Genomic DNA, 22,434 nt, shown 5'->3' with positions numbered 1-22,434 from the left:
TCTGGTTTATTTTCAGTAAATGGGAAAGCTTATGAATTTGAGAAACTCATTAGGATTGGTATGTCCTGAACCCACATTTAGTGCTTCTTCCTTTCTACATTTTTGGAGCATTTTTTTGCATAATCCTCTGTTAAATATGACCTCTGCTATATTATTAGTTCTTAGACAACAGGATGTATGATCTCAATATTCTTCATTGCAGCACCAGCCTATGCTTAGCAGAATACTTTAGACAAAATCTTGTTTCTCTATTAAATATTTATCGAATGAATGAATGAATGAATGAATGAATGAGATTCCACTTGTCTCTGGAACTCAAATGCAAATGTGACTGCAGGTCTCATTTACTACTTTCCATGCAGGCAGGTTCAGGCATAAAAGGAAGGGTTCATTTGGGAAACCTCAGGAGTTTTGTTTCATACTTCATTTTATAAAAGCAATAAAATTTATATGGTCAAGGGCAAGCTCACTCAGCAAAGCACAGCTTGCCTGTGTGATTTATTTAGACCTTTGAATTCCTAATTTCAGGTGGTCTAGGAGTATTTTATTGATGATTACAAATCTTTTCTTTCTTTATTCTGTTTAGAATAACATTCAAGGTCACAGAAGGAGCCATTATGGGTCGAACTTCCCTGAAAACCTATGGCCTACTAGCAATTTCTCTCAAGCTTTCAATTTGGATTTAGCTTGTTGATTAGACACTCATTGATCATGGTTATATATTTCAGAGCTTCTGAGTATAGGTTCAAACCCAGTGCTATAGTTGACTACATCAATGAATAAAGAGGAATAGGGTTTTAGAGGTCAGGAGTTATCTTCCTAAATCAGAGGGGAGGGAAAAATCAATGAACAGGTGGCAAACAGTGGTTAAGCAGAAAGTATAAGCAGTCTGTGCCAGAAATATCTCAACTCTAGGAATCATATTTAGTCAGAGCTGGAGGAAAACTGCAGTGAGGACTAAGGATGCTTCACAGTCTGTTATACTAACAACAGACAGAGTTTAGGGATTTCAAAAGGAAACAACAGAAATTCAAGGAAGAATATATTCAGTCTAAAGATTCTTTGTCTCCTAGACAGTCAAAAAAGAAAAGAAAGGAATACAAGATGCTTAAATTCAGCAAAGAATACTGGGTCTCAAAATGTTAGAGGGAATAAGGCTAATGCTTAAAGAATAAATCTTGCACCTGACAGATGTAAGAAGGGAATATGGTGAAGCAATGAAAGACAACAGGAATTCCAGTCAAGTTGCCCTGCTGCCAGGGGATCTATCATGTCAACAGACATGATCGAAGTAATTCATGGCTTGAAAAAGTAAGAACTTGAAAATTAGAGATTTTGGGAAAGGAAAAAAAAATTAAAGACTAGAGACTAAAGAAATGTCATAAGAAATGTTTATTTCACCAATCTCTTTGAGGACCTTTTCAGGTGAAGTAATGGAGAACCGTGAGGGACCCTATCTTAGGACACAAGATAGAAAATGATGGAATCTTTCACCTAACATGAGAATCCTCTTCATTCAACACTAAAGTAGCAGAAGCACAGGAGTTAAAAGAAAATGAAAACTAAGAAAGCCAAAGAAAATGTCTCAAAAATAGATGTTTCAAATGTCATACATTGCAAGGGAACTCCTGCTTGCCTGAGGCAATAAGAAGACTGCTCTCAAGTGATCACTTGATAGGAGAATTCTACCAATTACAATTTTAGTTCACATATCGTGGACTCTAAATGCCACACAAAGAAGCAACTTTCTAGTGATTATGAACCCAAGACTGCTTTTACTTTTCTTTTTTTATATTTATTTCTCTACTCCCTTCACCCAAATAAATGTGGCTGAGAAGTATAGGCAAACATTTCTCAGTTAGAGATATATACATAAGATGCGCATCTAAGAATTGTAAAGAAGCTTTTAGAAGGTACAAAATAGCTAGCTACCAATCCCCCAACCCAGACATATTGAATCAAATATGTTGGATAAGATCTGTGATTGCATGATTTGAAAGAGCTTCCAAGGTGATTTCTATGTGACCTTCTGACTTCATACCTTAAGACTTGATTGTTTGAACAAATATATATTGTTTGAACATTTAAATTTTGTTCCAGAAATCCCATTTTATAATGAAATTTGTGTCTAGATTATAAAAATCTGGAACCACTGTTACTTGTTTCTAGAGTGCTGATTGTATTTCTAAATATTCTGAAAGTTTTATTGGTGCTAAAATATCTTGGTGCATCTTATTGTCCAGCTGGAACTTCATCCAAGTAGAGACAGAAGACTGAAGCTAGGCTAGCCAATGTTGCAGATGCTAAATGAAGAATGGCTGATTACCAGTCGGTATGGTTAGAGGAACAAATATCCAGCCTCTACTCTGGTTCATGAGATGATGTCATAGCTAGGACTAAGCAGAATAAACAAAGGATAGTAGGGCAAACAGTTTTGGAAAAAGTTTTTTTTGGGAGGTTTTAACTTTTCTGTAGGAATGAGGATTACTTAAGAATAAGTGTTGATAGTTACATTTTTCACATTGTTTAAATTTCTGATAAGGAATTAGACATAATAAGGAACTTCATAATTAACTTCCACATAATAGTAGTGATAGATTAAGCAATGTTAATTAGTCACGACTCTTGGGCTATTTTCTTGATTTGCGTGCATGCAAGAATCTGTTGTATTAGTCCTTTATGCTAATTTCAGCATGTTATTGTTACTTATGTGATTTAATTAAACTATATGCAAAATGAAGATGCATAAGTATGGAGAAATCAGATTTATTTTGTTTGATATAAATTAAGTTGAATACTCTGGAGAGACTCCCTAGAGGCAAATCATTAAAAAGGAATTTCTCAAAAAAAAGAAAGAAAAAGGAATTTCTCTCATTTTTTTTATAGGATTCTATATTCAGACTGATTTTTCAGTTGTCTTTAACATCTCTCCATTTTTAAGTAGATTAGTATCTTAGCAATATAGATGTACTTTGGGATTGGTATTCAATAAAGAGTTTTAATTAGACACATCTGATGAATGAATTTTATGTTAAAATGAAATAATGTGTGTATCATCTTTATGAAAATTTAATTTAATTCATTCATTCGATTACTTTATCAATACCAGTGTCCATCAGATCAGATGATATGGGATCTATTCTCTCTGTGTTGGCTGCCTCCTGGTTTTAAATTTTTAAGGCTGTCTGGTCAATTATGATGGGCAGTATAGCTAGGTATGATTCAATACGAGAAATGCATAAGAAATGCATTCTTGAGTTAATGAATAAGTATGAACCTCAAGATCATTAATTTTGCACCATAAACTATTAATTGTCTGGAGATAACATTAAGGAAACATTTAGAAAAGATTCTGATCAAAGTGATGTACTGCCTGTCTCATTGGTCCCAGAATAATCAATAGAAGCAATGGCAAAGGTCAGGGAAGTGGCTGACCACGGTGTTTCCAGAAATTCTCCGATCCTGTGTTAATCTCTCCATCAGAGTGGGAAGTAATTGACAATAGGTCTGACCAACACTATAAAAATACGAAGGACAGATAGAAATGAAATTGGGCCTCTGGGATGAGGCTGTAGAAGATACCTCCTTATACAATCCTGGTCTTTTTCCAAACAGAAGTATGGATCTGGCAGCCCAATTTTCAGAACACTGATAACATGAAACTTAAATTAATGTTTAAAGTTCAGTAAAGAATAGATATTGACCTTTTCCTTTCTCTCCTTCTAGTTGGAGTGGATGGCTAGTAAAGAGCACTTCTATTTTGAAAGTTCTGAGCCACTGAAATTTCTATGTTTCAACTATGAATCTCAAAGCACAGGACATTATTGTCCTATAATGTGATCCAGGCTTAGCTCTTTCTTTCTTCAATGACAATTAGTTTGGGGTTAAATAACTTATCAGTTTATATTCAAAATGTTTCTAGTATACAGCAATTATAGGAATCTGAAAAGATCATCTTTAAAAATTTTGATTCTAAAATATGTTTTTGGGGTCAAATAATTACAGGAACTTTTTTATTAAAAAAATCAACTCAAATTTTGTTTATCTCATTTTCAAAGAATGAAAACATGTAGAAATTTTTGAAGAAAATACCTACCTTTCTGATACTTTATTCTGCCTCGAGTACTCCCACAATATTTATCAATTTGAATCAAGAGATGAGCCCACACTTGTTGAGCTGATTGGGGATATGGAGTTGAGTTTCTTACCTCACTCTTTTAGGAGACCAGGTATAAATATATGGACTCCTGTTGAAGGTGACGGTTCCAATTGTGCTTGTAGCTCTGACTTTATTCACTATTGGAGCAATTTTCTTATTTTCTCCAGAGAGAAAAAAAAGTACAGCAGGGAGAGGTCTTTAAAAAGTTTAGCTTTGGTAGTATTCTAACAACTTCAGAAAATTGAATTATGTTCTGGAGAAGTAATCAATTCCAAAGAACAACCTAACCATTATAAACTGTCTCATAGTTACTTTTCCTGATATTTTTCTAGGTCATTCAAGGCCCCAGATAAAGATAACTAAACAACGTTTCCTTGGCTCAACACCACCCAGAGTATTTTGGACACTGCAGTCACGTTTAAATTCTCCAGGGATAGCTTGCATGTGCTGATCATTAGTCATTTGGACTGCATGTCAGCATCTGTCATTTCCTCCTCTTCTGCTCCTGGCAGGGATTGTTTTATGAAATCATTGACTCCTGGTTGCTATGGAGATTTCCTACACCATTCCAAAGGCAAATAGGCTGCCTTGTTTCAACCAAATAAAGAGCCCTCCTACTTCCCCGGAACAGATATGTTTCTCCCCCAAATTGTGTAGCAAATTTACGAAGCTGTGCAGTCTTGGGCTTTTAGCTGTATGTAGAGATTTCAGTGATGATCTTTAACTATTTAGGTATAATTCCAGGAGAATAGCACCATGTCCTTGGAATTCTGATAAGAAGTGGTGAGGTTTGGTACAAGTGTGGTGTGTAGCACGTGTCAGGCTGCAATTATAAGTGTTCTTCCCTTCTATATTTGATTGTTATTCCTGCACAAAGTTTATATGCACAACTTTTCTTCCATTAGGAAAAGATTCTTATCAAGAGAGGTTTTAGTACCTCACACATACAGGTCTTTAGTGGATTCACCATGAAATTCTCTAGGTGAGTCTGAATATGTCTCATTTATAAGATATACAAAGCTTAGTCTCTGTCTTTGGAAACCTTGCTACACTAATCAACACTGCTTTTAAGACTGCTAACTTTGTATGATTTAATACTCTGCCTTATCTCACTCAAAATATAAGGATTGATTTTAGTTAATTTCTTAAGTAGTATATTTATTTTGGAATGTATGGAATTGTGAAAGAAATTTCAGTGATATAAATCTTTACTGAAAACTGTGGCAAGCACTCTTGTGAGAGTCAATAGGATTTTTTTGTCCCTTTGATAGAATGTTTAATTCCCATTAATTTTCATGATGGTTATATGTATCTTTAAGCAGAGCTTACCACATATGCTTTAATGAGGTTCAAGAATTTCTAATCTCCTGTATCTATAGACAGAAAGTTCTGTTCTTTAGAAATTTTCAAATCCCTGGTGTACAAATTGTATTCATTTTATATTTGAGACAAATGCTGACATAATTGGGAGATGTCTGACAAAAAACAAGTAGAGGAGCCTCAAAAATGTGACCTTGTTGCTGAGACATTTGCTGCAATTAATAGATTGGGAGATTCTTCCACCACAATCCCTGGTTATTTGAAATACTTACGGATCTTTAAATAATAAGCATTTAAAATTCTCTTCCATTGTAATAAATTGTTTCATTATTCACTTTTACTTTGTTTCAATTCACTCCATATACTCATTAGCTGAATACAGTTGAGAGGTTATCCTTTGGGTATTCATGATGAATGAATAGTGTTTTAAGGGTATGAAATCTGGACAAGGTTATTATAGTATGTTCAAAATAATGTCTTATTACAATTTTACACAGATAGTGGAGAGGTATCATGAGTCTTGAAATAACAAAGCTCCTAAAGAAGAACCAGAATTTTCTTAAACTACCTATAGAAAATAAGTTACATAAAATTAGCTTTACTATTATAGTGGATAAGGATGATTACATTATATTAAAATATCTCCTACCACAAAAAAATAGTATACTTTCTATGGCATGTTAAAATTTCTTATGCATATTGGATATGGTTATATGTATGGTTATTCTTATCTATGTGCAAATTAGGAAACTTCTGATGTGGTACAACTTTTATAGGTTCAGGGAAACTTCCATGCACCCCTCTCCCCAAGACTCATAATGAACATAGAGTAAAAGAAGGAAGGAAAGAAATTGGGCAAAATGAAAAGAATTAAGATAAATTATCCCCAACAACACTACCAGCCATGAGAAGGTTTGTGGCAACCCTGCTTCAAGCCAGTCCATTTGTGCCATTTTTTTTTCAAGTATGTGTTCACAAATCGCAATTTTCCCTTTCATTTCCTTTCTCGTGCCACTCTCTGTTCTTTCTAATCTAGTGTATTAGCCATGATTGACAGCACATATTGAACAGTAGAGGAGAGTGGACAGTTTATGTTGCTCCTGGCTTTAAAGGGATGTTTCTAAAGTTATACCTTGTATACTATGGACTTTTGTAGAGACCCTTTTTCAGGGTAAGGAAGTTTCATTAGCTCTTGTTGAGCATTAAGTGATGGGTTTGAATATTATCAGGTGCTCATTCAACTCTGTTGAGATAGTTACCTTTTTCTTTTCCTTCCATAACAACTTTTTAAATGCAGTTTATTGAGATATAATCACATATACCAAATGTGTATACACATTCACATGTACCATCCAAAGTGTACACTCATTGGCTCCAGTATCATCACATATTTGTGCATATAACCCCCAAATAAATTTTAAAATGGTTTCATTATTTCAGGAAAGAAATGAAGAGAAAAAAGAAAACCCAAATCCTCCCATAACCTTTATTCCTCCCCCATTATTGACCCATAGTATTGTTGTAGTACATTTGCTCCTATTGATGAAAGAGTATTAGAATATTAGTCCATGTTTTGCAATAGGTACATGTTGCCCATATACCCTCTATTATTTACCCCTTATAATATCATACATTTGTTTTAGTTCATGAAATGATTTTTAAAATATTTATACAGTTAAATAAGAGCATCATCAGCTGCAAGATTCACTGTGTGATACATTCGCATGTTTTAACCTCCAGCTTTCCTTTTGGTACATACATGATTGTAAATTTCCCCTTTCCATCACATTCACACACAATTGTGCACTATTAATCATTCTCAAAATAATATGCTGCACTCACCTCTGCCCATTTCCAAACATTTAAATTCAACTTAGTTTAACATTCTACACGTTAAACGACCGCTCCCCATTCTTTATCTTGGTCTCCTATATTCTATATTCAATATCCTCATATGTTATGTTCTGTATTTTATGTCTATGAGTTTACATATCATAGTGTTTATCTGTGAGATCATACAGGATTTGCATAATGCCTTTTTAAACATTTTTATTGTGAAATACAACATATATATAAAAATAATGAATTTCAAAGTACATTTTAACAAATGAGTTTTAGAACTAATTTCAAAGTATGATGTGGGTTACAGCTCTACCATTTCAGATGTTTCCTTCTAGCTGCTGTAAGACACTGGAGACTAAAAAGAAATATCAATATAATGATTGAGTAGTCAAAAAAAAAGTATGTGCTCACTTCGCGTCTCTGTGTCACATTTTGGCAATTCAAACTTTTCATTGTTATTATATCTGTTATAGTAATTTGTGATCAGTGATCATTGATTTACTATTGCAATTATTTTGGAGCACCACAAAATACGCACACATATAAGTTGACAAATTTAATCAATAAATGTGTGCTCTAACTGCTCCACCAACTGGCCATTCCCCATCCTCTCCCTCTCCTCAGGGCAATTAATAATCCTCCAATGGCTTCTAAGTGCTCAAGTGAAAGGAAGAGTTGCACATCTCTCATTTTAAATCAAGAGCTATAAATGATTAAGCTTAGTGTGGAAGGCGTGTCAAGAGCCAAGAGAGGCCGAAAGCTAGTCCTCTTACAATAGGTAGCCAAGTTGTGAATGCAAAGCTAAAGTTCTTAAAGGAAATTAAAAATGCTACTCTGGTGATATGAATGATAAGAAAGTGAAACACCCTTATTGTTGATATAGAGAACGTTTTAGTGGTCTGGGCAGGAAATCAAAGCAGGCAAAGCATTCCCTTAAACCAAGCTTAATCCTGAGCAAAATCCTAACTCTATTCAATTCTATGAAGTCTGAGAGAGTTGAAGCAGCTGCAGAAGAATATTAGAAGCTAGCATAATTTGGATCATGAGTTTAAGAAAAGAAGTCTTCTATATAACATAAAAGTGCAAGGTGAAAGTGGCAAGTGCTGATATAGAAGTTGCAGCAAGCTATTCAGGAGTTATAGTTAAGATTTAAACTCAACAATCAAATTTTCAATGTAGACAAAAGAGCCTTGTACTAGAAGAAGACCCACTTAGGTCTTTCATAGCTGGAGAGAAGTAGTCATTGCCTGTTTTCAATACTTCAAGGGACAGGCTGACTCTCTTGTTGAAAGCTAACACACCTGGTGAGTTTAAGTTGAAGCCAAGGCTCATTTACTATTCCCAAAACCCTAGGGCCCTTAAAAACTATGTTAAATTTACTCTCTCTGTGCTACTATAAATGGGACAACAAAGACTGGATGTTGTTTACATATCTCTTTACAATATGGTTTACTGAATATTTTAAGCCCACTGTTGAGAACTGCTGCTCTGAAAGAATCCTTTTAATATATGACTGCTTATTGACAATGCACCTGGTTACCCAAGAGCTCTGAGGGAGATGCAACAAGACTAATCTTGTTTTCAGGCCTGCTAACACAACATCCATTCTGCAGCTATGCATCAAGGAGTAATTTTGACTTTCAAGTCTCATTATTTAAGAAATACATTTTATAAGATTATAGTTGCCACAGATAGTGATTAGTCTGAGGGTTCTGGACAAAGTAAATTGAAAACCTTCTGGAAAGGATTTACCATTGTTGATACCATTAAGAACATTCTTATCTAATGGGAAGAGAAGCACATCAACATTAACAGGAGTTTAGAAGAAGTTGATTCCAACCCTCAAAGATGACTTTGAGAGGTTTAAGCCTTCAATTGAGGAAGTAATTAACTGCTGACATGGTGGCGGGAATAGCGAGATAACTAGAATTAGAAATAGAACCTGAAGATGTGACTGGGTTGCTGCAATCTCATGATAAATTCTGAACAAATGAGGAATTGCATCTTATGTATGAGCAAAGAAAATGGTTTCTTGAGATAGAAACTACTCCTGGCAGAGATGCTGTGACTCTTGTTGAAATGACAATAAAGGGTTTAGAATATCACATCAACTTAGTTGATAAAGCAGCACAATGTTTGAGAGAATCAACTCCAGTTTTGAAAGAAGTTCTACTGTAAGTAAAAGGCTATCAAACAGCATCACGTGCTACAGAGAAATTTTTCATGAAGAGAAGATTCAATCCATGCAACAAACTTCATAGTTGGCTTATTTTAAGATGTTGCTATAGACATTCCAATTTTCAGCAAACGTTAGATCCATCAGCACCCATCAGCATGCAGCCAAGACCCTCCACCAACAAAAACACTGGAACTCGTTGAAGCTCAGAAAATGGCTAGCATTTTTTAGCAATAAACTATTTTTAATTAAAGTAGGTACATTTTTAAAGATAGAATGCCATTATATACTTAATAGCGTACAATATAGTTTAACCGTTATATGTACCGAGAAACTCCAAAATTGTGTAACTCGCTTCCTTGTGATATTTGCTTTTATCATAAATATTGTGGGGTCTGGAACTGAACCCATAGTATTTCCGAGGTATGATTGCAAACAAAAGGTCAACAACTTTAGTGCATAATTAAAATTCATACAAAATTTAATACTACTCTGAGTTAGTACACTGCTGAACAAGATTGATTAGATTTTAGGTTGAAAGCAAGCTTCGATTGTGGTATATGAGGTCTTGAGTGGGGAAGAACATCATGATTCAGTTTCTGGATGGGTCAGGGAGCCCTGAAACAAATGGGGAAGACATATATCCAACTGCTGGAAATCCAAGGCCAGTTTTCTAACTTCACACAATGTTAAATTATTCCTGATAATTTAGATGCAATTGTAAAATATTCACATGCTTGGTTTTTACTTTTACTAATGTTAATATTTTGACAGGAAATTCAGGTATATATAAATTCAGAATATCAGAGTAGTGGCATCCATTAGAAAAGGTGTTTTGTCATCATATTTTGAACAAGGCAATGGAAAATCGTATTTATAGCTGATTTAACAATTAATTTAGTTATAAAATAAGTAAATTAACATATCATATATCTGTTTGAATTATTTTCTTTTTGGTTTGGCTTTGTTGGTAATACTGATACACAGATTGCTATATTAGCTAAAATTAATTCCAAGCATTTTTCAGAAACTAGTAATATTAAAAACAACATTGGAAACAGTGAATAGTGAAATATAGGGGAAAATTACCAAGAAACATCATTAATCGTAAAGAATTTTTGCATGCTATGGACATTGTAAAAGATGTCACTAAAAGTACTAAACCCAGAAGGTGGCACTCTTGTACTGTTCATTGTATTATGAAAATTTGGTATTTCTCAACTCTTTCTTTTTCTCTGTATATACAAATGCCAACACACACACGCACACACACAGTGCACACATACATCTAAATGTATGTGTTTATGTGCTTCCAAGTATAAACTTTTAAAGCTGCATGCATTTATGTAATAGCACTTGTTCACATGGCAACATTATGATACAATTTTATATTTAGCTATTTAATATTTATCTAGTTATATGGAAGTAATGTATTTCAGAAAATAATCAGGAACATTTTCTTAAATATATAAAATAGTACTTTTTACAAAATTGGCATATAAATGTGTTATTAAATAATTATTTTTCTCATTTATGTAATACAACATTAAAGCCAAATAATTTTTGTAGTAGACAATTCATGCTTAAATTTAAAAGAAAATCCAATCCCTACACACAAATTCTTTTCATGGTTTTATTTTAATTGTTTCAATAGAGCACAGACGTATCAGGCAACATTGAAAGTCAATTGCAATTGTTTAACTTTTTGTTTACTTTATTTAAGTGTGAAGTTTAACAATTCACAATTTCAGAGCATGATTAAAACAAAGTAGGTATGCCCTGTACGGCTATGACTTTAATAACCAGATAATTAGTCCCAAGTTCAACCCCATTAAGAAATGCCACTTCTAGCAAATGAGTAACAATGAGTGGGAAATGGAGTCTGAAAAAAAAAACGTAGAACAGCTACAGTCAAAGTACGTCATTTGAAGAATTGACAAAAATGGAAAACATACAAAGCAAAGTTGCAAAATAAAGTTTTAAAAATGTAAACAAAACGTAAATAATCATCCAACAGATGTGGAAACATTTCTTGTTTGTGAAAAAGCAAAATATTTTGTACGTACATAACAGAGTCTAGTCACTAACTAATTTACTGCTTTCCTGTATCATTTTTCTCTTTACCTTCATCAACACAATACAGTGGAGAAAACATGGACTTCAGCATAAAAACAGGCTTGATGTCCGCCCTTGCCTGGCACACACTAGTGACATGACCTTGAACAAGCTATTGAACCCAAGTACCTGCATTCTCTTGGGGAAATAAGGACAATGATACTTAACGTAGAATGTGGTTTGACAGATTCATACTTGATGAAGGTCAGTTCCTCCACATTTTGTTCTTAAAGTAGAGTCTATATGCTAGGTAGGAAAGTCAGAAACAATTCCATATTTCTGCTTTTATGAAGCTTCTTTAAACCTAATTACAATAAGTCTTTTCTAAGTGTCTCATGGTTTATTTTTTCCTCAAGAAAACATGTAAATTTATGTACTTATTGTAAAATTCTATTTTTTGAAACACCCAATTTTCACAAAATTCAGGAGCATTTTTCTTCCTGTGTAAAAAGGGTTATACTTTTGTTATTTTTCTTCTTGCTTAGCGGCTAAGGAAATCTGACATAATTTGCATTTTTATTTCTATGAAAAGTATTTTAAATTGGACTGGCAGTATGCTTTATGGCCTGACTACTTCACAGAACATTTACGGTGGATTTGAGGTTTATTTTTTTTAAAGCTACCCAAGATACATACAAGAGGTACGTTCAAACTGCTATGATTGAGTATAAGTGAAACACTTCAAACACTTAATTATTGGGAATGATTTTTCTGTAAACCTACTAATCAAGATTTGTCAGCCATAAAATGAAGGCTATGGCAGAATTTCTAGAAATTTCAACCTTTCTAATAGAAAAAAAAACTGAATTAGATATAAATTCCCCCAAAATACAGAGTGGTATCACTGTTCTATTTAGGTTTTCTGAATAATTGATTCTCTCAATTGCTAGGACATTAAGTTGCTCAGATCAAAACTTGATAAAGGAAGAATGGGAATGGCAAAAAAGAATTGTGAGTCATTGGGATTTGCCAAAGGCAAAAGTCCCCTAAACTTCTATTTTCTGAAATTTCTCTGAGATGGGAGAAAATAAAGTTAAGCGTAGCACCTTGTTCTGTAGACGTATAAAATGACATAGACATTTTACAATAATCTAAATTGTATTACTTTGAAATTTAAATACTAGAGTTAACTTTTAGAAAGGTTAGAAAAGAAATTGATTAGATAATTTTTTCCTATAGTACAGTTACACATGAAGACTAAGGAAATATTTGTTTTGTTTTTTAGCCTTCAGAATCTGCCCTCATGACATCCTATGTTTTTACATTGTTTTAGTCAGTTCCATTTTACACATTTATGAAATTAAACTTTTTCACATAACATGATCTTGAACATTTGAAAAAAATCTGAGTATTGTGGAGCCTGGTATTAAAAATGATTATTATGCAGTATCAAGATTTGCCAGCCATAAAATGAAGGCTGTGGCAGAATTTCTAGATATTTCAACATACCATTGATGCTTAATGATATTTTCTTAAACTGGTGTTGATTCCTAATAGTTCTGAATTAGTATGCTGGTGACTTTTGATCAAAGTGATTCCAAACAAACTTTTCTTTAATAAGAATGCATTGTAGGCATGCCTTATTATTAACCTGTATTAACTTGTGGAACATTTTCTTAAAGGACATCCTAATATTTAATTTTTTACTAAACTAAAATGTACATGAACAGTAAGGCACAGTTCCTAAACAGTGATTTTGAGAGCTCTCCAGCTTTAAATGCACTATATTCTTTGATAAAATAATACAGCATCTAGATATGTATCCTAAGGAAAAGAAAGTTACATATACAAGGATAAAATAGCCTTATTTCTAATTGTACAGAATTGAAATCAACAGTATACAACACAGAGTGACTCCATTATCTGGTGAAACTAGAAACCAGACTATTATGAAGTTATTTAAAATTACCATTTGGAAAATACTTGGTGTTAAAAAACAATACTTGTGATAATCTTTCAGTCATTTAGCAAGTGTTTATTAAACATCACTGCAGACTGGGCCCCCTAGTAAACTCAGCTTTGGTGCCTTGCACAAAGTGGACACTGAGTATTATGGAGAACAAAACAGAGAGTCCTCCCCTTACTGTGTATGAGTGATAGAATATACATATACTATAACATGTAAAATCATCATGTTATCTATGACTAACTATGGGGGATGAATTTGGTTGATTTTAATATTTTTACTTACAAATATTTCAAAGTCTCAAAAATGGACATATATTACCTTGATAAACAAGATAAAAATAGATAAACACAAGTACACACATGCATAATATATTTGTAACTATAGTCATAAATTTTATCAGAGTTCAGAATCCTGGAAGCAAGAAAATTCTAAGTTAGAGAAAAATCCTCCTCTGACTATTGGCTAGGTTGTAAAGTTAAAAATTTCAAAGACATCAAAGTAGTAGATACAAGCCTAACTATACAATTGCTCTAATGATGTTAGTCTGAAGTTAGCAAAAACATTTTAATCTAGTGACATTCTTACTCACGCCATTCTATTATTTTACATTTGAATCCTCCCTCTTCCTAACAAGTCTCTCTCTGAAATGGCACTGCTATATTCTTTAATCTACTACCATTTCCTCCTCCATTAAAATATCTGCTATATCAGGATCTAAAATATATTTTGACTTTCAGTTGACTGAACACCATTTAATATAAATATTTGTGGTGAATCACATAAAGACAATTTTATATCATCTCTTTCAATATTCTCCGTTACTAATCTAATAAGTGCCACATTATTTTGGCGGAGGATTTTATTTAAAAAACAGTAGTGCACAAACCAGTCAAAAAATTAATATGTTTACTTTGTTCTGTTTTTTTGAAATAATTTAGCTAAATATCATGATACCAATTTAGTGTGAATATTTCTTGTTAGGTGTCATCAGCTTTTTCTTTAGGTTTTATAATACATTAACAGATTTTTTTTTCTATTTTGAGCAAAGCCTCCATATTAATTACACTATACCACCAAAAATAACAATTTTTTTACCCAATTTGCAATGCAGTTTTCATACTCGTGTTTTAAAGAAAGATTATTTAGCATCAACCTTTGATATGTTACACGTACTGAAAGTTAGAATGGCACACCCAGGCGCATCTGATCAAAGATTAAAACAATCTGAGAATAACAATTTCAGAAACTTAGGTTGAGTATTTGGAAATCTTAATATTCTTATTCAGGTATGATTTCTACTGCCTTGCAATCCCAGTGAATGTTGACTAACAACATACTGTTGAAATACTACTCATGTATCACATTGCCCTGTTCTTTCACTTAGAGAAGAAATGGCTCAGAAGTGCCTGATAGAAAGTGTCCATCAGTTGCACTGCCACATTATATAATATATGTATATTTTTGTACACTGTATGGTAGGGTCACGTTTCATTATTTTTCCATGTGAATATCCGTTATTGCAGCACCATTTGTTGAATTCTTTGCTTGTTTGTTTTTTGTTTGTTTGTTTTGCTTGTTTATTTGTTTTTGGGGAAGTACATGGGTCTGGAATCGAACCTGGTCTCCTGCATAGCAGGCAAGAATTCTACCACCGAACCAGTCTTGCACCCCCGTATATTATAATAAACATTTGCAACTTATCATCACTATTGTCCTTTATTATAGTTATTAATGTATACATTGAGCATTTGCTCAATGAGATTCAGCTGGCACTGGTATATGCATGTTCACAATCTTCTGTAAATTACCATACAGAGAAGAAAGACATGCATATAAAGCTTTAGGCTTGCAAGGTATTCAGAAGGTGACTGATGAATACATTAAAAAAATGAACAAGTATTTTAGAATGTATACCATGTATACACTTGATCTTTACAAAGGACTCCCTTTTCATTTTAATTTACTTTATGATGCACCATTAATAATTATCCTTAGTAAATGTTAGCTGTTATTATAAATTATTGAGATTGTTATTATTAGCTGACATGAAAATAAGAACTCTCAGCACTTCATGCTAATCAACTCTTACAACCTCTCTTTAATCACTCTCCCTGAGAGAGCCTAGGCTGTAGTAACATTGAACTATTTGATTTTTTTTTCCTTTCTTGTTCTTTCCCCCTACCCTGCCTTGAATATTCATTGATTTAGATATTTACAAATATTTTTTGAGAGCCTGTCATGTGAGTGGCAGTTTTCTGGTATGGGTCATAGGCTCTGATCAAAATAGATAAAGTCCCTGCCCTCAGGGACCTTCAATTCTAGAGCAAGAAGACAAATAAGAAACAAATTGAACAAGTTAGAAGGTAGTAACATTTGTGGAGGGAAAATAGTCATGGAATAGGGCTACAGCATGAGTGGCACTCAGAACCGTCTGTAAAAAAGGGGCATTGCTGCAGAGATCTGAAGGAGGTGAGGGAATGGACCTTGTGGGCATCTGGGAAAAAGAAACACATGTTCTTGACAGAAGGAACAGGGAATGCAAAGTTATCACAGTATATCATTTCTGAAACTAGAATTTAAAAGAGTCAAACATATTCAAAGTAGAACATATAGCACAAATTTGGGTCTATTTATGTGGTATAATCTCAAAAACTAAAGCATTTCTCTAGATTATTAAGAAACTAATACCTATCGACTGATTGTATGGGTTTTGCTAAAGTCAACTAGGAAATTTAATACATGCTGTCAATATATTCTGATACGCTAATATTTTAGAAATGTAGCAGATGCTTATTGATGACCTATGTAATGCCAATAATTCTTCTGGGGCCCAAAAGTGCAAAGACAATGATGCTCAAGTTTTTCTCCCCGGAGAGCTACATAATTTTGATAAAATAATTTGATAAGGACAATTATGAAGGTACATACAAAATGTTGGAAGAGAGATGAACAGTTAATTTGCTTAAAGAGGGATCAGAAATGCTTCAGTAAAGAGTGTGTGTTCAAATGTGACCTGGTAAGAGAGAAAAATTATTCAAGGCAAATTAAAGGAGAGATAAGAGAATTCAAACAAATAAACAAACACATACAGAAAAGGTGGTTCAACATAATCACAGCATAGACTCCTCTGGGACTAACGAATAAAGAGATTCTATAAGACTTAATTAGTTAATATGTTACTAGAACAACAATGTTTTTAAAAGTCACAGCACTGTACAACATAAATAGCAAACACTAAAGCAAACCATGGACTCTGGTTAATGGAAAAATTATATTATGTTTTCATCAGTTGTAACAAAGGTACCACAATAATTCAAGGTGTTAATATAAACTGTTTTCTGCATGATTTTTCTGTAAGCTTAAAGCTTTTCTAATAAAAAAGGAAGCTTAAAAATAGATAAAAATGAGATTAATATCCTTTTAATGACTAATTACATCAACTCCCAAATGAAACAAATAATGAAAATTTTTTGACATTTAGTTAATATGGGATATAATATGAGGAATAGTTTTGTTTCTGTGTCAGCTAATAATAACAATCATGATAAATAACAGCAGCCAATTCTGATTGTGAACTTTCTATGGGCAAAGGGCTTTTCAAATATCTTAACAGTTAAAATCAGAGCATCTTTATGAAGCAAGTTCTATGTGTATCTCCATATTAGGGAAAAGAATTTATACCAAATAATCTGTCAAAGGTCAGGAGAGAACCTGGCTGACCTGGGATTTAAACTATTTAGTCTTTGTCATAAGGCCTAATGCTTAAGCTGAGTATACTCAGACGATGGAAAATGATCTACCATTGAGTCAGTCCTTGAGCTGAAGGGCATTATATTCTTTTGTCCTGTTCATTTTACAAATAAAGAGAATGGTGAGCAACAAACCAGTGACTTTTCCATAGCCTCCAATTACAAGGCAGAACTGGAATATCACTGCTCTTGTCTCTTTATTGAGTGTTTTATATTTGGTGTGGTTTTCTAAAACAGCGTTGCACTGATTTAAAAACAGGATCTCATCCTGTTCCTTCTTGTCCGTATATAACCAGGGCTTACCAGGTCAGTATCTCTGTGGGTCGAGTTGCCACACAGTGTGTGGTGAGAGTACAGGCTCAGTCACAGCAGAAACTTTCAGCAAAGAACTGCTTTATCTCTTACACAGCACAAAGGGTCCAAAAGAACAGGGGAAGAAATGTCATCATGGCCAGGCTCCTGGGGAAGCCAACTGCATGGCAGCTCTGCATGCCCCACATCCTGCAGGAGGGGAGAGACAAATCTGTGCAGCCAAGGGTGAGTATTTACACACCAGGGTGAGGAAGCCCTAACACTGAGAGCTTCTGCTCTCAATAGCATCTGGGATGGTTTTTTTTTTCCAATTTTCTTCTAGTTTAAGGTCTGTCTAGGCCTTTTAGTTAATAGAGGTAACATCTTCCCCAGGGCTGTGGAATAGAAACGAACTGAAACATAATGTCACAATAGAAAAGAAGACAGGATTAGGCAAAGGTTGGGTGATGGCTGCTGAGCAGTTTGCAATATCCTCCACGGATCTCCTGAAGGATTTTTTTTAGACAAATATAAGCTGATGACTCAAGACACTTATCCAAAATCTCTTAGTCTGGTATTTGTGTGACCTTGAACATACCATTTTTGTCTCTGACTATGAGCTCTTCATTTGTGTAAAATGAAAAGTTGAATTGAACATGAAAAACTATCTTATTTTTTACCTCTCAAAACCTATAGCATATACTTCTATTTCTCCTTTTCCTGATTATACCTTTGGGCATTGTTGAACCATCAGTTAACATTAGAAATAATATTTTGCAGCTGTACAACTAAAGGACTCATACAAATGAATACATTTCTTCCTTATAAGGAAACTGTGTATGTAGTTAGTTTTAAATTTCCTTTACATTGGAGAAAGAGATTCAAGAGGTTAATTTCAGCACTATTCATCTAGTAAGTGGTAAAGCAGGAAATTCAACCTCAGTTATTCTGATTCAAAGTGCATTAAATACTCTCCTAAATTCAGTGGTCTTTTGAATAAAGCACAGCTTTACGACCTATGATGTGACTAAATGTGAAATCAGAGTCGTGAAACCTGAACAGCAATTGAAAAGAACAGAATCTGCAATCAGTATGGGAAAGAAATTAAAAGTAAAATAACCATTGACAGAGGTGTTTGAAATTGTTGGGGAAAAAAGTAGTAGTTAGTATATCTTAGTCTTGGGAAAAGTGGACACAGTTTAAAGGGATGAGTGATTGACATCAGAACTAGGAAAGCTGTCGGCCAAATTTAGTCATTAGAGTGTTTTAACATTATTAGACCCAGGGTTATTAAAATACCTCTTAACATAACTTTAATGCTTCTTCATTTGTCAGCTCTTAGCTCATGCCAGAGGACGAGTTTTAATTACAATTAGTTTCTTTGTCATTTGATGTGATTTGCTAGGTCATTCTGCCACTTCAAAATTCAGTTGATGAGCCAGCCTGTGCACTTCACAAAGTTTAGTGATCATTTTTTTGTGTGAAATTATCCTTGCATTGTTATTTTAGCTCAAAATATCTTATCGTTTCTTTCTTGCCATACTTTGCATATTTAGATATAAAAAATCATTATGCTGTGTCTGAAAGAGAGAATATATAGAGTGCAACAATATTTTTACTATCATAACGCATTCTGCTAAGACAGCTTATTATGATATTATTACTGCAGAAAATACCTTTTCTTTTGCATTACTACTCAATGCTACTGAGAAACTCTTTCACACTAAATAGTTATTGGCAGACAATTTAATCCAGGTACAATTTAGACTGTCTACTGTAATTCTTTTCTTATGAAAGTTTTTTCTATATTCTTTTAGTTTCCTGGGCTGCTTAAGCAAATATAATGAAGTGATTTCATTTAAATAATGGTAATTTATTACCTTACATTTGAGTCCAAATGAAAGCATCATGAAAGCGATGCTGTTCTCCTGAAGATAGGCTGTCTGTGACCCTTGGCTCCTAAGGCTCATGGCATCTGCTGGTCTGTCCCTTCTCTTCAGGGTTTAGTTGATTTCATCTTCTTGCTTGAGTGGATTTCTCTCTCTGTGTGTGAATTTCATTCTCTTTGAAAAGACTTCAGTAATATGATTAAGACCCATCCTGACTGAGATGGGAAACACTAACTGAAATAACCTCATCAACAGGCCCTCCTTACAATGGGTTTGCACCCACAGGAATGGATTAGATTTAAGAACATGTTTTTTCTGGGGCCCATACAGCTTCAAACCACCACATATATTTACCCAATTATCAGCTGCACCATTTAATAGATATGTGCATAATTCTTAACAGCGTTTAAGAATTCATCCTTTATCATTACGTATTATGTGTAGATTGATGAATGTTTGCATCTGCTTCTAAAGGAAACACAAGTATTGTACAAGTAGAGAGATGCAGCCCAGGAGCTGAAGTGTATTTTGCAATCTCACTAAACACAAAGGTGACAAATATATAGAAAACATGGCACAGTGATGCTATACCAGTGACGGAGACTCTGGTACCAGAAAGTCAAAATTCAATTTCAAACTTTTGTATTTAAATCCAAATTAATTGGTGATATTCCTTCTCTGTGTGCTTGTTTTCTAAACTGAAAATAGGGCTCATTTTGCATTTTAGGAGATGATTTTATATATCTAGTAGGTTTGATATAAATGTTAATTTTGTTCATCTATAGTTAAATAAGTCCTGATAAAAATAATCACTCCATAAATGTTATCTATTATAGTTATTACCATTTTATTATTACTAGTAATATTACTTTTTTATCATACTTATTATTAGTAGTAGTAATATTACTACTACTACTATTACATAGAAACACATTTTTTAACCTATTTTTCCTCCTGGGATGCTTGCATAAATGAAAATCCAAGTGTGTTCCCTAGAATGGCTGCAATTCTTGAAGGAAGTTTTCCTGACGTTGTCTCTATCTTCTTTCTAAAGCCTAACTTGGAATGGCCTTGGGCAACAACTCCTCTGAAGTCAATGACACAGGACCTACCTCCATAATCTGTGACAGGCACCAAAGTGAGCAAGGGCCATTAAGATCTAACAATATGCCCTTTACATGTCCTTATCTCAAAGCCTTCAGAGGAGATAAATACGTGAATCTGATAATTCAGTGTAGACTGGGAAGTATTTACAATAATCAAAGCAGATTCTAAGAAATGGTCTTTAATCTGTAACTTTCACTTCCCCTTTTCAGCAGTTCTCTTTCAGGATTAGTAAAATGTCTAGTTCTCAGAGAGTAGAGATGGATTCTTAACATAAATCCTCTGTCCTGTACCTGGGTATTGCTTGTACGTAGTGCCACTGATGGGCAGTTAAACAGTAATTTTTTTCCTTTTTGGCTCTGGGTCAGCTATTCAAACAGCCATGAATTTACACTGAGCTAGAAGTACTAAAGAAAGCTTCATTACTGGTGGATAAAGTGTTACACCATCATTCATTTTTTTAATTTAGGCTCTGCTTGAAGTGTTGGAGGTTGTAATCAATTACATAAACACATGATGCAATTTGACTCATTTGAGCAATTTCAATCAGGATTTCATCTTCATCATAGTGCTGAGATGGCTGTATTGAAAGAAAATAATGACCTTTTGATTGCAACATCAGATGTTGTCTTTCATGATTTTGTTGAGCCTCTTGGCAGCATGTGTTGCAGTACATCATGACATTTTATTGGCTGGTTTATAGATTTTGGTAAGATTTTCTCAAATAAATGCAAAACCAATTCAAAGTGTTATCTCACAGTGATCTATTTAAATGTATATTCAATAAGGTCTTTGATCTTTACTGTAGGGGAATGCAGAACTGTGAGTGCCTTTTCCCCATTTTCCTGTTTAAATTTTGTACAAGGGCATTGCCCTGTATATAGGCATTTTATAATTATGTGAGACTATAGGATGCCTTGAACGGTTTTTGAACACCTTAATTTCACTTATTTTTTTCTTTTCAGATTGAAAAATTAGAAAACTGGGTTTGTTCCCTAAATATATTGTGCTGTCTCTTTGTTGTATACCATCAATGGGATATCTGTTTACATACATCTATCTTCTAGTTCTGTTACTTCTAGGGAGCGTAAACTTACACAGCATATACACACAATTACTTAAATACACAAACACATCCACATCCACACACCGATACTGGTAGCGTGTACAAGAAAGGAAACAAAATTGCTTTCTCTAAGGCAGATTGATTTTAGAGAGGCTGCAGAAGTAAAGTGGCACAACTATCAGTAAGGTAATTCTTGACATTATCCAGGACCTTGTTTTCCTAGAGAGCCTAACTGTACTGATGTTGGAGTGGCAAATACGCAGAAAGCAGCTGGAAGCTACTTGATATTATAGTTTGGCTAAGAGGCACAGCTAAAATACCGATGTCTTAGGGTTTTGTAATTCTCCACATGTGAAGATGGAAATTTAAATGAATGTTGGAGGTGGGAAATTGTCAAACAGAGAAGTGTGTTTCTAAGAAGCAAATGGTTAGCAGCAGGCGTGCAGATGATTGTCTCCCTGAACTGAAGGAATGTCCCTAGGAAAGAAAAAACGAAGATTACCTGGTCAAATCTCTGGTAAACAATCTAATGACAAACGTTTTGAAAACATATTACTGGTATTTGCTAGTGAAAGGTCCCTTATCTAATGGAATGTTCTCAGCAGGATGTACCTGTTTGAATTACTTAATAAAAACATACCTAGAATCTATGAATTTAAAAGCATGGCTCCCTGGCAGAGGGCCTGTACACTATGTACAAAATGGAGATGTCTCATGAGCAAAATTATTTTTTTTTTTGTAATCAGTGTAGCTGCAAACATTGTTAGATATTTCATATGCTGGTCTCGACCAGAACATGACCTTTTGTGCTAAA

General features: G+C 33.9%; 1 protein-coding gene across 1 annotated transcript in view; it reads left to right on the top strand.

Annotated features, from left to right (window-relative positions):
* Window positions 1-4,747: 4,747 nt before the first annotated feature.
* LOC143679374 (uncharacterized) overlaps window positions 4,748-22,434 on the top strand; it is a 49,519-nt gene continuing 31,832 nt past the window's right edge. Inside the window, exons 1-3 of the mRNA XM_077155841.1 lie at window positions 4,748-4,853; window positions 5,065-5,141; window positions 17,680-17,807. Coding sequence (XP_077011956.1) covers window positions 5,128-5,141; window positions 17,680-17,807 — 142 coding nt within the window. The 5' untranslated portion in view covers window positions 4,748-4,853; window positions 5,065-5,127. The remainder of the gene's footprint in view (window positions 4,854-5,064; window positions 5,142-17,679; window positions 17,808-22,434) is intronic.

Source organism: Tamandua tetradactyla, chromosome 4 (assembly GCF_023851605.1).
Source record: "Tamandua tetradactyla isolate mTamTet1 chromosome 4, mTamTet1.pri, whole genome shotgun sequence".
Classification (NCBI taxonomy): Eukaryota; Metazoa; Chordata; class Mammalia; order Pilosa; family Myrmecophagidae; genus Tamandua; species Tamandua tetradactyla.
Note: the sequence above shows the minus strand (reverse complement) of the source record. Positions and strands in the feature narration are given on the sequence as shown.